Consider the following 13,672-nt stretch of genomic DNA (forward strand, 5'->3'; position numbering starts at 1 on the left):
TTTTACGCTAGTTGTTGACCTATCGCAATCCTCCTCCTTTATTTGGGTTTGGATTTGGGTTTGGGATCGGCTGCAAACGCAGACAGAGTCGATTCATAAAATAGATGCATTCATGGCCGGGTTGAAAATAAGGCTTCATTGGGTTTCTGTCGGCCCATCTAAAGGGTTTAGACTTTTACGATTTGAATATTGGAATGAACCTACGCTTGATGATCCCGTTATTCCATTCTTGGGCCAGGTTGTAAGGCTCAAGTAATCTGAAAAGTAAAAGCCCACGGATCTGAAGCCCAAGGCGTATCTAAGGCCTTGTTTTAGCCCGCACGCGCTAGAAGGAGCAATCATTCCGAAGAGTCTTCTACGGGGGCCCACTGAACACCCACCACCAATCACAGCATTGATTGATTTAATCAAACTACATTACAAAAAAATATGAAATATATAATGTTTTCACAAGTCATGTCAGTTGACAGGTTTGGTTCTCAATCGATTGAGTTAAACATATGTGTATTTAAAGTTCAAAAAATTCATGCTAGTCTCAACCTCTTTTAGAGTCGAAATTGGCATTCAAAAATTTCAATAACACAAACAAATTTTTTTGATGAAATAATAAAAAAATTAAGAGAGATTTTAACATATATATATTTTTTAAATGAGAACAACATCATACATATTTATTTTTTGTACATATGAGTCTAAACTCATATCATTACCTGATTATAAGGTAATTACATGATTACAAGGTAAGTTAGGCCATCTAAATACAAGATAAGTTTGGCAAAAATCCAATGCATGACCATAAGTTGTTCACAATGAAAATCGAACTCACGATTGGTTTTTTGAAATTCCGTTGAGAAATATACATAGTTAATTAGTTATCATTAAAAGGAGAACTATGAAAATCAATTGAGGTTTAGTTACATTAAAGAGATTTTCAATCCAATCTAAAATACATAACACAATTCCATTTATGGTTTTAGATTGACAGTCTATTAACTGTCATCAAAGATAATCCTAAACATGTGGAAATATGATTTTTGGGGATTTCAGATGAATGGAATGACATGTGTCCCACTGAAATGACAAATGATCAAGGTTTTGAAAATCGAATCAATCCTTAAACTGAAAAACTTTTCGATTCACGGTGTAAAAGATAAATTGGGGTCAAAACCGGGTTCGACCGATCGGCTCTGTCAAATTTATCGAACTGGATAAATACTAGGTCACCGGTTGAACCGGTTCGACCGGCCGGTCCGGTATGATTATCAAAACCCTGCAAATGATAAGGGAAATTTTAAAAAGAATAACCTCATTCTTTTCTGTCTGAAAATTAACAAAAATGAAATAAAATTCATAAACATAAAAATGTGCTTGCCTAGTCGCCTTGATGTTCTCTCTCCTACTCTCGTGTCTTCACAACTCCACTCAAGCGAGTCCTTACCTTTTCTTCCATGGTCTTCATCAACTGTAACTCCATACACTTTTAGACCCGTCTTTTTTTAAACTTTTATCATTTCCTTTTGTTTTTAGTCCAAGTACTTGTCTGTAACAAGCCGAATTGCTCTCTGTCAAATCAAATTTGGCTTCTTCATGCATCTTACTGGCCTGGGTTTTCACATTTGAGGGCTATGAACAACTTTCTATGGAAGCTGGGTCTTCCCTGTTAGCTTCAGCTTCATTTCGAGGTCGGTTCATTTAGGTTTGTTTTGAATGTAAAACCAGTTGTTATCTTGCCTAATGCCTCTGCTTGTGTTCTGGAAAAATTTTGCAAAAAGAAATCAGCTTCTTTTGTTCTGTTGAGGTCTCTGTTTCCCTTTCTTGTGTTTTAAACCTGTAATTGAAATAGAAAACAATGGGCTGTCATGAGATTCTGGATTATAATGCTTACAAGTATTTGATGCCATTGCCACGTATATTCTTTTGGGGTTTTTTTTGGTTTTAGCTTTTAACTCAATGAGAATATTGTTTAAGATTCAGACAAAGAGGGGCTTTTTTTCCGACAGTTGTTCGTTAATGGAGTTTCAGTAATTTGTTTATTTCTCTATCAAATTTTGCTTTATGGGTTGTTGCAGAATGGCACTACTTCCTGTCTAAAGCTGTTGGCTTTGTTAGTGTTAAACCTTGTTTTGGACATAGTTATTATATTATTGGAATAATTGCTTTTGGTATCTTGTTAGTTGTTGGCTTGCCATTGAAGGGACTCTATGTCCCTCATATATCCTGATGTTGAGTAACCCCTTATTGATTTCCATTCTTTTAAAGTGGATTTTTATTTGTAATTGGAATTCTTCTTTTTAGTTGCAAACTCTTTTTTTTCTCTATCCCCTAAGCAGTTATACCATTGATGTGACCATCTCTTTCTGGGGCTTTCAGATTTGAATTTCTTGAAGAATTTTGTTTTTGAGTCTGGATTCTAAAAGAAACCAGCTTTGGTTACTCAAAATTTTAATCTGGCAGAAGATTATTTCCCACAGCCCATTGTTTCATGCCTTCTCTTTTCCATCTAGACAAGTAGTCATCTTATTTTATTTGCTTTGCTTTTTTATATGGTTATTTTGATTGCTGCAGGATAAGACATTCTGAGCTCAGTCTTCTACTTCGTTGGTACCATGACTGTATCTTCTTTTCCTAGCGAACCTTCCAATTACGATGAGGTCTCAGTGCAGCAAAGCTTGCTCTTTTCTGATAGTCTCAAGGTTCTTACTTTTCCTATTCTTGAATTGGAGTTTTACTGGTTACGGGATTTGAAATTGTTACTATGACCTTTCACTTGAGCTCTATAATCGTTTTTACCCGTGCGGGCCGTGTCCTTATGGTTCAACCGGTATACTGAGTGTTTGTATATCACAGCATTTGTTTGGAGTTTGAGAAGCTGTGTTGCTGTGATCATTATCTATTTAAGATACTGTTTATTCAAATTCACTTCTTTTTCCCAGAACTACAGATTGAAAGCCTCTCCTGTTTCGTAGCTAATTTCTCATCTGCATCTATTGTGCTTTCTTCATTTCTGCATTTGTCAGTACTATTGCGCGTCGTCCTTTTGTATTGGATTTTTTATGACTCGATTGTGTTATTTTTATCTTCATTTTCAGGATTTGAAAAATCTGAGGACACAATTATACTCGGCAGCAGAATATTTTGAATTATCTTACAATAACGATGATCAAAAAGAAATGTGAGCCCACTATTATTTTTTTGAGCTAGTGCTTTTGACTTGGGGGCTTTTATTGTTACTCTCGAATTCTGCTCTATTCTTTTCCAGACTCTGAGGAAGGAAAGTTTCCTCCTTTGTTTGCAGGATGGTAGAAACATTAAAAGACTATGCCATCAAAGCTCTTGTAAACACTGTGGACCACTTAGGATCTGTGACTTATAAGGTTAATGATCTTTTGGATGAAAAGGTTGATGAGGTATCTGGAACAGAACTTCGAGTCTCTTGTATTGAGCAGGTGTGCTTTAATTGTCTTCTTTTAAAAAATTGAGAACTTCAATTTCTGTGATAGCTGAGATTTATAAAGGAAAAACAAATCATGGTAGACTTACAAAACTCATCAGACATCTAGTTACTTGTCAATCATTGATTATAAAAGGTTAATTGGAGACATTAATGCATACGTCATAAGCTTGATGTTCATTTTCATAAATTGCTTCTGAGAATCGGTGTGCTATTTAGTTTGTGAGTGGCAATCATGATGAATTCAAGCATGATGGTCAAGGAGAATAAGTTTTTGTGTTAGACAAAATTGTTTGTGTTGCAGGAAGCATGATCTTGCAGAATAGAGCTGGATATTCTGAAAATGGTGAAAAACAGATGGGAAATGGATCACTTGCGTCCGTACACCTTTGCACTGTTTCGGGTATCTGGGTGTGACCATAGAAGTTGACCATTGCTTGAGTTAGCACTTTGACGACCGATGATCCATATGGCCTCACTGAGCTATTTCTGTTATGGTTCTTAGTTAGGAAGCGTGAACATGTTTATGGTTTGTGTTGAAAAAGTAATAATTGAACCCCAGTCAAAACGAAGTTAAAAACACGGGCACACCGACACTTTTTTGGATATATGGTTTGCATTGTTCTCCAAATCTTATGTAATGCATTCAATGCGGGAATAATTGAAGAATATGTTGTAAGAGTGTTTTGCTGAGATACGCATTGTAGACCTTGGATGGACTACTCTTCCATGTGTATTAGATTGAGATATTCATAATAGTGTGAAAATGTAATATCACAGTCAAAACACAAAAACTAATGTTGGTTGATTCGTCTGATTATACTAGAGATTACGAACGTGCCAGGAGTATATTGATCATGAAGGCATTTCGCAGCAATCACTGGTGATAAATACTCCAAAGTACCACAAGCGGTACATCTTGCCAGGCAATTATGCTTATAAATTCCTTTCATTATTATTACTATTTGTTTTGGTATTATCAATCTTCACCACGTATTATGCGGGGGAAAGTCTACGTACATCTTACCTATCCCCGAACTTGGCCATTGTGGGAGCCTTGTGCACATAAGTTGTTTACCTTTTTTATTATCAATTTTCGCTCTTTTGCCTAATATTTTGTGACTTTCAATCCATGTTCAGTTGGGGAGACCGTGGATGGCACCAACTGTACTAAACTGAAATACCAAGGCTGCAGCCTAGACGATGAAGACGACTGGCATCAATTTAGAAACGGTACCCTGCTCAATCTCCGATATTTCAATTTGTTATTCATCTTGGACAAGATTATGATGTAATTTGGCTCTTCTGATGACCTGCTTGTTTCCCCGAAGCTGTTCGAACTACAATTCAGGAAATGCCAACATCAACATCTGTTGGGTAATAATTTTAGTTTCTTTTTCTAAAGCGTTGAACAACTAATAACGTAACACTTAGCCATGCCACATGAAGAATAACATTCTTATAATTTTACTCACTGCAGAAGAGGACGTTCTCCATCACCTTCTCTACATCCTCCTCAACGAGCTGCTCCTCCACAGCGTTCCGCTACTTTTTCCTTCACTTCCACCATGGGAAGAGAAGAACTAGGTTTATATACTAACTGTTTGATCTATAAGTACATTATTTTCTCTCCTGTTTCATTTAAACTAATTTGATGATGAGCCAATTATGATAGTATCTTCTGTGTTTTTAGACAAGCATACTGTTTCTCCACGCCGGTTTCCACTTTTACGATCTGTGTCAAGTAGGCCAAAAACTCCAAACTCTAGCAGGCCGACCACTCCAAATATGCCAGCTAAATGGGTGAGCATGGCTTTATCTTATCTGTCTTATGCATTATAAGTTGAAGAACAGTTGCAAATGAATCATGCCATTAAGAGATTAGAGATTGGTGCCCTGATTGTTCTGCTTGTTTTGCCTCATTCCCTGTTTCAAATGGTTGGCATGTAAAGATAATTTGTAGTTTTCTTTGTTCATCTTCATTTACGTAAAACTTCGATAACCAACTCTTTGGACCTTTTCCCCCTGATAATACCAGTATCCTTCAGAACCCTGGAAGTCAGCTTCAATGCACATCCAGGCTGAAAGAGAAAGCCCCAAAGAAAGTGAGCAAATTCCAAGCAAAAGTAAACGTCTTCTCAAAGCATTGCTTAGCCGGCGTAAATCAAAGAAGGATGACATGTTAGACACTTACTTGGATGAATACTGAGGAAAATTAAAACAGCGCAGGAAAAGGAGCCAGGCTGCAGGAAATGTCTGTGGACTTGGAATATAATTTTTCCTTTTTTTTTCGATACTCAATTATTATTTTCTTACTTCTTTACATTTTAGTTTTCTCTACAACGGATTAATCTCATTGTGTATCTTTATATTTCTTTGCAAGTGTTGCATAACCTGTCTACCGATCGATATGGAGTCAGAGAGAGAGTGTTCTTTGTATTGAATCTTTACTAGTCTGTTTTTATGGTTCTTCATACATGTCATCCAACTATTATTGGAGTCATTATTAACAATTCCTACTGTTCGGGATGCAATTATTTTTAGGGCTATTTATTTATTGACAATTTAATTGGGAATAACCGAATAAGCAAATATATGTATGAAATGAGCTTAGGAACAATAATGGAGTCGTTCATTTCACAATAAGAGGAGAGCCAGCCACTGATTAGTTAAGTTTATAATTGCTCATCACGATGCCATTTTCTGACCAAATTCTTCAAGTGTTTTTGTAGCAAGCGTAAGGACGTCAACCAAAGCTGACAACGACGCACGAAGAAATCTTGCCTCCACTGCCTCAAAGTGACTGTAAAAAGACAAGGAAACAAAGGTTTTGTTAATCCAAAATAGAAAGACCATGAAACTGCAAGCTTGGTGTGCTCAAACGAAAACCTAAACCCACCAAGACTCCTCCAAAAGGTAAAGGGAAAAGAATATACATAATATTGCAGAGATGACTATACAGAATGACTGAAAAGGTGAACAAATCCCGTGCACAAAGACTCCAGCAATGAGCGGGAGCGGGAGCGGGATTTAGGGTTAGAAATCTTATAATTTTAGCTTCTCCGCTCGGTGCTTGCTTATTATTGAGATGGTTGTTCTTCTAGAAATCATCTAGATATAAAATTACTTACTTTTTTGATCAAAGTCATGCCAACTAACAATTGCCAATTCAAAGAAAGATACTTACACTGAAAGCTTCCCATCAGAGACTGTCATTTGCCTTTGAACCTTATCTGGTTGCAACTGCATTTCGGAATTGAATGGAATGAGTATAGAGTTAGTTAAAATAGAGGCAACAAACCAAATGCTGGTCTTAGAATCAATAATTAGCCTCACCTCCTTATCAACGGCTAACGCAGCATAGACAATTGAAGCATTCTCTTGCGACTGAAAATCTACTTCAAAGTCACTGCAGGCAAAAACACTTGAAGACTAAAAAAACAAGGCTGCAATGTGTTTCAAGAGGAAATAGCTTGATATCTTAACCGAGACCAAAACAGCGGATGGTGATTTGATATAAACTTTGCTAATCCATTCTCACATTCATATCCACTGTTTCAGAAAACAACCCTTTGTGCCCCTTCTAATTTGTACAGGTAAAAATTTTGATAATGGGAAAAAAAGGAACAACCCCCAAGAAAAAAAACCCTAAGTGAACAATGCATAAGCACAGTTTTTAACTCATACAAACTTCGTTCCCAAAACACAAATTTGTAAATTTTATCCAACAATCCAACTGCATCTCAAATCACTACTTGCATCATACATAACGTTCTGAAAATCATTTACAAATGTAGCATAATACAAAATTCAATACCATTACACAGCCAATTATATAAACTGATATGTGAAAATTAAAGCAAGTTTCCCCATATATAAACGAAGTCAAACAAGAGTTTAAGCACATTCATGGTTACTAAATTGGATGAAACAACTCCAGAACCAAACAAGATCTTCACAAAACTGCATATTGAAACTAAATGTATCAAAGCTTCCAAATATTTTGAACAGAAATCATTGTATCACATAAATTTACATCTCCTACAAGTAGACAAACCCATCAAAATGCTCAATCCAAAGACGTAAAGAGAGAGAGTACCAGCTGAATTCCCATTGACTTTGATAATGTGAAGCCATGGAAGCAACGGTTGCAGCCGCCACTTCTCCTCCCTCCTCGAAGACACAACAAAAACTGTAAGTAACCGTAAAATCCGAAGGACGAATGTTGTGCGGCTCTAGCCGGTGTAGGGTTCTAGTTTCTACGACCTCTACTTTGAAATTTTTTTTTAAAGAATGGGCTGGCTTGACATGGGCCTTTCCAGCCATAGTATTGGGCCTTTCTTTCTGCTTGACTCGGCAATGAGCCCAAACACTCTTGTGCTGCCTGCTTTCATCCGTTGATGGTTGTCTTTCCCTGCATTTGAACAGAACGAACACCGACATTTGAACACAAAACCCCTAGACCTTGTGAAGCTTCAGTGTCCAAGTATAAAGGAACTAATCTGGAACATTGACGTCAAAGGGAGGTTCCAAGTTGGGAAGATTTTTGAATCTGATGGAGAGATCTAGATCTAAACGGAACTATTACTACGACCAGGAATATGATGCCGATATGGGTAAGACCAAACCCAGGTTCAACCACCACCATGCGGGCCCGCCTCCCAATAACCGCCGCGGTGGTCGGCAGTCGAAACCCCAGGACTCTCCCATCAACGTGACTACAAGCTACCGAATTCTTTGCCACGACATGAAGGCAGGTGGCGTGATTGGGAAGTCTGGGAGCATCATCAAGTCCATAAGGCAGCATACCGGCGCCTGGATCAACGTACACGAATTGATCCCTGGCGATGAGGAGCGGATTATTGAGATTTCCGATACGCGCCGACGGGACCCGGATGGGAGAATGCCATCATTCTCTCCCGCACAGGAAGCTCTGTTTCTCATTCACGAGAGGATATTGGAGAGTGACGCGCAATTTCCGTGGGTTGGGTATGGTGGGAACGAGGAGGAGGAGTACGGAGGAGGAGGAGGAGGGAGAGGAGGGAATGCTAATCGAGTGGCCACGAGGCTTGTGGTGTCGAGGATGCATGTGGGTTCCTTGTTGGGGAAGGGAGGGAAGATAATTGAGCAAATGAGGATGGAGACAAAGACCCAGATTAGGATTCTGCCTAGAGATCACAACCTGCCGCGTTGTGTTTCAGTGTCAGAGGAGATTGTTCAGGTTGGATAAACAAAAATGACCCGAGACTTTTGAAACTGTTTTGGTGTTATTTGCTGAGAATGTGGGTGCATGCAGTTTTAACTTCTAAGTGAAAATCTTGATTGAACTTGGGAGTTATTGCATTGCGGAAAACTCTATATTTCTTTATATGCATTAAGTTCATGGAGTAAATTCGCGATTAATGTTGTGAACTCAGTTGACATCCAGAAAATTAAAGATAAAAAGACACCGTGAGTTACAAGAGATGAAACTGAATTGCCTTTAAATAATTTGTTTCCAGAAGTATCATTGATTTTGTTAGGGAGATGATACCGTAGATAACCTTTTTTTTTTTCGGCAATATTGAATCCATGACTTTATGGCTGATAGAATGGTTCAAATTAGCTCCAAGAGAAACACAGGCTTATTTGTGTTTCGAATGGCATCTCTAGTTCATTGATAAGGAACTATGGGAGATTGGTCTGCTAATCTAAAATCTGTATATATATTGAAATAATGTTGATACTTGATACTTGTCTGTCAAGAGTTGAACACTACAACTTTATGAGTCGCATATTGTCCTCTCCTCTGGCACGTATAAATTCACTTGGGAGTCTGATTTTGAAAAAACCCTCAGTTTTGCTTAGGCAGTTATGGATGCCCATGATAGCACTTTGTGATGCTATCATGTTCTTAATTTGGTTGAAGTTGTCGTATAATTTATACCCGATGCCTATGCGATACTAGTTTGGTATGTTTGCGTCCTACATGGGCCATATGAGATCTGAGTGTGTATGCATTATACTCCTATATTATTGATAAGTTATTCTTAGTAAAATTTATGCGAAATGGACACTATTATGCAGACTTCTACTGGAGATAGATTCATTTTCAAGGCCTGCCAATCATATCACATGTTTTTCGTACATAGTTACAGTTATGAATATTCAGTTAATAGCATGGAGTAAAGAACTTGTTGGGGTATAACATTCTGTTCCCTCCGATCTGTAGTTTTTTTTAATGATTATCTCTGTAATATTGCATAGATTCCCTTAGTCCAAGAAAAACAAAGAAAAGAAAAGCATAGATTCCGTGGTTCTGGATCATTCATTCTTGCCCATAAGTGGTTCTTCTTCATTAGTGCATCTTAAAGTCATAGTTCTACATGGCTGAGAATGTTTTATCATTAGCTAGTTTTTGTGGAAGCAAATTAGTTACTCTGCAAGACTACAATTTGCATGCAGAAGAGTTGAAAGCTTTAAATCACTATCAAGAAATGTATGGTTTTCTTCCCCTTTCCTTTTGATAAAAAATGTTCGAAGTTGCATATTCCCTTAAACTTTATATCTTATTTTGTTGCTCAGATAAATAGTGTTGATTCTGCTCACCAGGTTGTAGGTGATATGAATTCTGTGAAGAATGCCATAGAAATTATTTCATCACGCTTGAGAGAGAGTCAACATCGTGATCGCAGTCATTTCCATGGACGAATACATTCTCCTGAACAAGTGTTCCCTCCTGATGATGATTATATTCCTCTTATTAATAACACAGCACGGCGGTCATCCATGGATGGGCCCCATTTTGGACCGCGATTATCTGCTGCCGGTTACAGAAATAATAATTATGGCCATCGTCCATCTGGTTATGCAATTGAATCTGGGGTTGTTCCAGTTATTGCTAATGCACAGACCTTTTATGGTGAGGACTTGGTGTTCAGAATTCTCTGTCCTATTGACAAGGTCGATAGAGTTGTTGGAGAGACAGATGGTATACTAGACTTACTTCAGAATGAAATTGGGGTGGATGTTAAGGTTGCTGATCCCGTGGATGGGTCAGATGAACAAATAATTATCATTTCTTCTGAGGAGGTGCTTGTCTTTTTGTTGAATAGTGGAGTTACTGTTTCTGTATGATTAGTTGGCTCTAACTTCATTTTATTGTACTTTTTGTCTGTAACTAGGGTCCTGATGATGAGCTCTTTCCTGCTCAAGAAGCTCTGTTGCATATCCAAACGCGCATTGTTGATCTAGTTCCAGATAAAGACGGTATTATTACAACTAGGTTGCTTGTTTCATCCAGTGAAATTGGGTGTCTAGAGGGAAGAGAGGGATCATTGTCCGAGATGAATAAATTAACTGGCGCAAACCTACATATTTTGCCAAAGGAAGAACTTCCTGGATGTGTCTCGGCAACTGATGAACTTGTACAGGTTGGTCCATTTGACCTACCCATTGGCTAAGGAGACTGGACATTTTAGATCTTTGGAATTAATGTAATTGATAATACTTATTTCACGTAATTCGGAATGGTAGATCATGGTGGAATTTCCTCATTTTCACGATTTTATGTTACTGAGCAATCTCAAAGTGCATCTAGTTGTACTATCATTGGCATTGGCTCTCTCATCCACATGCACATACTTCTCTCAGTTGTTCTTGTGATTTATTTATGCTGCTGTGCTTTTGGGTTAGTACATTCCACCTTCAGTTGTAATTTATGCTGCAGATTGTAGGTGAGATAAAAGCAGCCCGTGATGCTCTTGTTGAGGTGACGTTAAGGCTACGGAGGGAGTTGTACAGGGAGTTCTTTCAAAAGGATACAATTCCCTCAATTTCTGCACCAGGTCCTGTTGGAAGCACTTTATCAGTGGAGACAGCTTCCCCAAATAACATAACTCCAGCTCATGGTGGTCTTACTGGTAGCGGTATAGCTCCTACAACATATCAGAATATTCAAATCACTGCAACGGCTCAGCCATCAAAGGTTTTCCTTATACCTGATTTTTTTTTCCTCCTGTTAATGTTAGTTTGTCTTTTCCTTTTTGCCCCCAATCATTTGCTACTTGTTTATGTTTTCGACGCTTCAGTATCTACCCTCATTTCCATAGTTTTCTATATGGGAAATGGAACAGCCAGCCAAACTTTTCCTTGCTCAGAATTGTGAAAATTAAGTTAAACTTGTCAAATTAGCGTCAAAGTGGGAGCTTGTAAATGATCATGAACTCCTTTTGAGAACCATTTGCATGTTTTAAATATAGATTACTCATAACTCAATCTTGAAGTTCCTATTAGTCACTCTTTTTTTTTTTTTCTCTAAGAACTTAGCCCTCATTTTGTAGGAAGCTGGAGGATCTGCTGGTGAAACAGTGAAGCAGATCGAGACTGAACGCCGTGAAGATGCGCCAGTTCCTGTGAGTAGGTAATCAGTTGTTGCTTCATTTGGCAGTATTCAGACCTGCTATACATTATAATTTTATAACGGATAGTGATAGGATTGTCCCACATCGGAAGATGTGGGAGCTAAGGTGTTGTTTATATGGGGGAGCTATGGGCCTCCCTTAGTACCCAAGGTTTTCTTGGACTGAGGGGTCTTGGATACATCCGGCCCATATGGACGCGACTCTATCAATGGTATTGGAGCGTACGATCTTGTTGTGCCTTCAAATTGGGGCCGCACCTACGGAGTGGCCGGCCATGGTACTCAACCCACGGGGGCAAGGGCCCTGCGGAGGGGCTGGCCATGGTGCTCGACCAACGCCCAGGTATTATAGGATTGTCCGACATCGGAAGATGTGGGAGCTAAGGTAGCTAAGGTATTATAGGATTGTCCGACAACGGAAGATGTGGGAGCTAAGGTATTATAGGATTGTCCGACATCGGAAGATGTGGGAGCTAAGGTAGCTAAGGTATTATAGGATTGTCCGACAACGGAAGATGTGGGAGCTAAGGTGTTGTTTATAGGGGGAGGTATGGGCCTCTCTTAGTACCCAAGGTTTTCTAGTATGGGCTGGGAGGCCTTGGGTACAGCCGGCCCATATGAGTGGATGTCGGTTGGGCCTTGGGTGCTGAACTTGTATGGGCGCGACTCTATCAGACAGACATTGTGGTCAGAGTCATCCTTATTTTGTATAACTCCATTTTCTGTCAGAATACCTGTACCCCTCATCACTAGGAGTACATTCGAAGTTGTGATACCAGATTATGCAGTTCCCAAGCTCATAACCAAATCCAAAAACAAGCTTGCACAGATCAGTGAGGTGAGACTACTTTGTGGTTAGTTACCCGTTCAGCTAGTTTTCTTATCTAAATGCATGCACGTCGTGTGAACAGATATCTGGAGCCAATGTGACGGTGGTAGAAGATAGGCCAGAGGTAACACAAAAGATAATCCAAATATCTGGCACTCCGGAACAGGCAGAAAGAGCCCAAAGCTTGCTTCAAGGATATTTTTTGAGCAGTAAGTTTCTTTCTTCTTTATATGTATGTGTAGGAAAATTTCTTGGTCCATACTTGAACCATTTTATTTGAGCAGTGCAAGAAGATGGACCTTAAGCTAGCTTGAGAAATGTGCAGTCTGGAAGTCAGAGATGATTAAAGAAGGAGAGCCCCATTCAGATTTTGGCTATCACCGGCTTTTGTTGATGTATAATCCTGCAACTGGTGGAGCTTTAAATTGCGAGGGGAGCGTCTAACACCATTTCTAGATTACTATGTTATAGGAAATGGTTCGGGTGTACATGTGACATAAGGAACTCGCATCATGTTTTGTTGTGCAATTTTCCTGTATGAATACGGAATTGCATTTGGTTTGTTTGTTTGTTTGTTTGTTGTTGTGTATGAGGAAGTCCAGAATTTGAAATTTATTTTGTAAATCGAGACACAAGAAGAGGGCTCTCTGTTATTAGTTAGCTTGGATTGAGAACAACTCTTTCTAATTGGTTCACGCATTGCAGCTAATGTGTGTGGCGAACTTCCGTTAGTTGGGAATGGTTGTTTCATGTCATATAGAGTTGGGATGAAATGAGGGTCATATTTTGGATATGTAGCATTGCTCTTTTTTATTTCGGGATAAGCTCACTCAAATGCTCCCCTACTTTAATACAATACACTTAAGAGTGTATTTGATTACAGTTTTTAAAAATGTTTTCTGTTATGGAAAACAAAAGTAAGTGTGAAAACCAATCACCATTCTTGTATACTTTAGGCATGGCTTAAAAGTAATTTGCTTGACATGACCTT

At 38.6% G+C, this 13,672-nt stretch overlaps 3 protein-coding genes across 5 annotated transcripts; 2 read left to right on the forward strand and 1 right to left on the reverse strand.

Moving 5' to 3' along the window:
- The first annotated feature begins 1,374 nt into the window (after window positions 1–1,374).
- On the forward strand, window positions 1,375–5,814 carry LOC119984166 (protein ABIL2-like). 2 transcript variants are annotated; one of them, XM_038827990.1, is made up of 10 exons: window positions 1,376–1,682; window positions 2,566–2,693; window positions 3,090–3,172; window positions 3,296–3,446; window positions 4,278–4,377; window positions 4,592–4,684; window positions 4,783–4,828; window positions 4,932–5,038; window positions 5,145–5,254; window positions 5,490–5,814. In XM_038827990.1, exons 2-10 carry the CDS (start codon window positions 2,607–2,609, stop codon window positions 5,658–5,660), a joined length of 948 nt encoding a protein of 315 aa, XP_038683918.1. In that variant the 5' UTR covers window positions 1,376–1,682; window positions 2,566–2,606; the 3' UTR covers window positions 5,661–5,814. The 2 variants fall into 2 exon arrangements, with proteins under 2 accessions (XP_038683919.1, XP_038683918.1); XM_038827991.1 differs by lacking the exon at window positions 3,090–3,172 and having other exon boundaries at window positions 1,375–1,682.
- Window positions 5,744–7,894, reverse strand: LOC119984167. Of its 2 annotated transcripts, none has more exons than XM_038827993.1 (4): window positions 7,551–7,894; window positions 6,788–6,860; window positions 6,639–6,694; window positions 5,744–6,254 (listed from the first exon to the last, which is right to left on the reverse strand). In XM_038827993.1, exons 1-4 carry the CDS (start codon window positions 7,892–7,894, stop codon window positions 6,140–6,142), a joined length of 588 nt encoding a protein of 195 aa, XP_038683921.1. In that variant the 3' UTR covers window positions 5,744–6,139. The 2 variants fall into 2 exon arrangements, with proteins under 2 accessions (XP_038683921.1, XP_038683920.1); XM_038827992.1 differs by having other exon boundaries at window positions 6,788–6,875.
- On the forward strand, window positions 7,871–13,410 carry LOC119984165 (RNA-binding KH domain-containing protein RCF3-like). Its single transcript, XM_038827989.1, has 8 exons — window positions 7,871–8,672; window positions 10,043–10,522; window positions 10,615–10,863; window positions 11,160–11,417; window positions 11,773–11,852; window positions 12,582–12,690; window positions 12,764–12,890; window positions 12,966–13,410. Exons 1-8 carry the CDS (start codon window positions 8,007–8,009, stop codon window positions 12,983–12,985), a joined length of 1,989 nt encoding a protein of 662 aa, XP_038683917.1. The 5' UTR covers window positions 7,871–8,006; the 3' UTR covers window positions 12,986–13,410.
- Window positions 13,411–13,672: the final 262 nt, after the last annotated feature.

The sequence above is a fragment of the Tripterygium wilfordii genome, chromosome 18 (genome assembly GCF_013401445.1).
Source record: "Tripterygium wilfordii isolate XIE 37 chromosome 18, ASM1340144v1, whole genome shotgun sequence".
Taxonomy (NCBI): Eukaryota; Viridiplantae; Streptophyta; class Magnoliopsida; order Celastrales; family Celastraceae; genus Tripterygium; species Tripterygium wilfordii.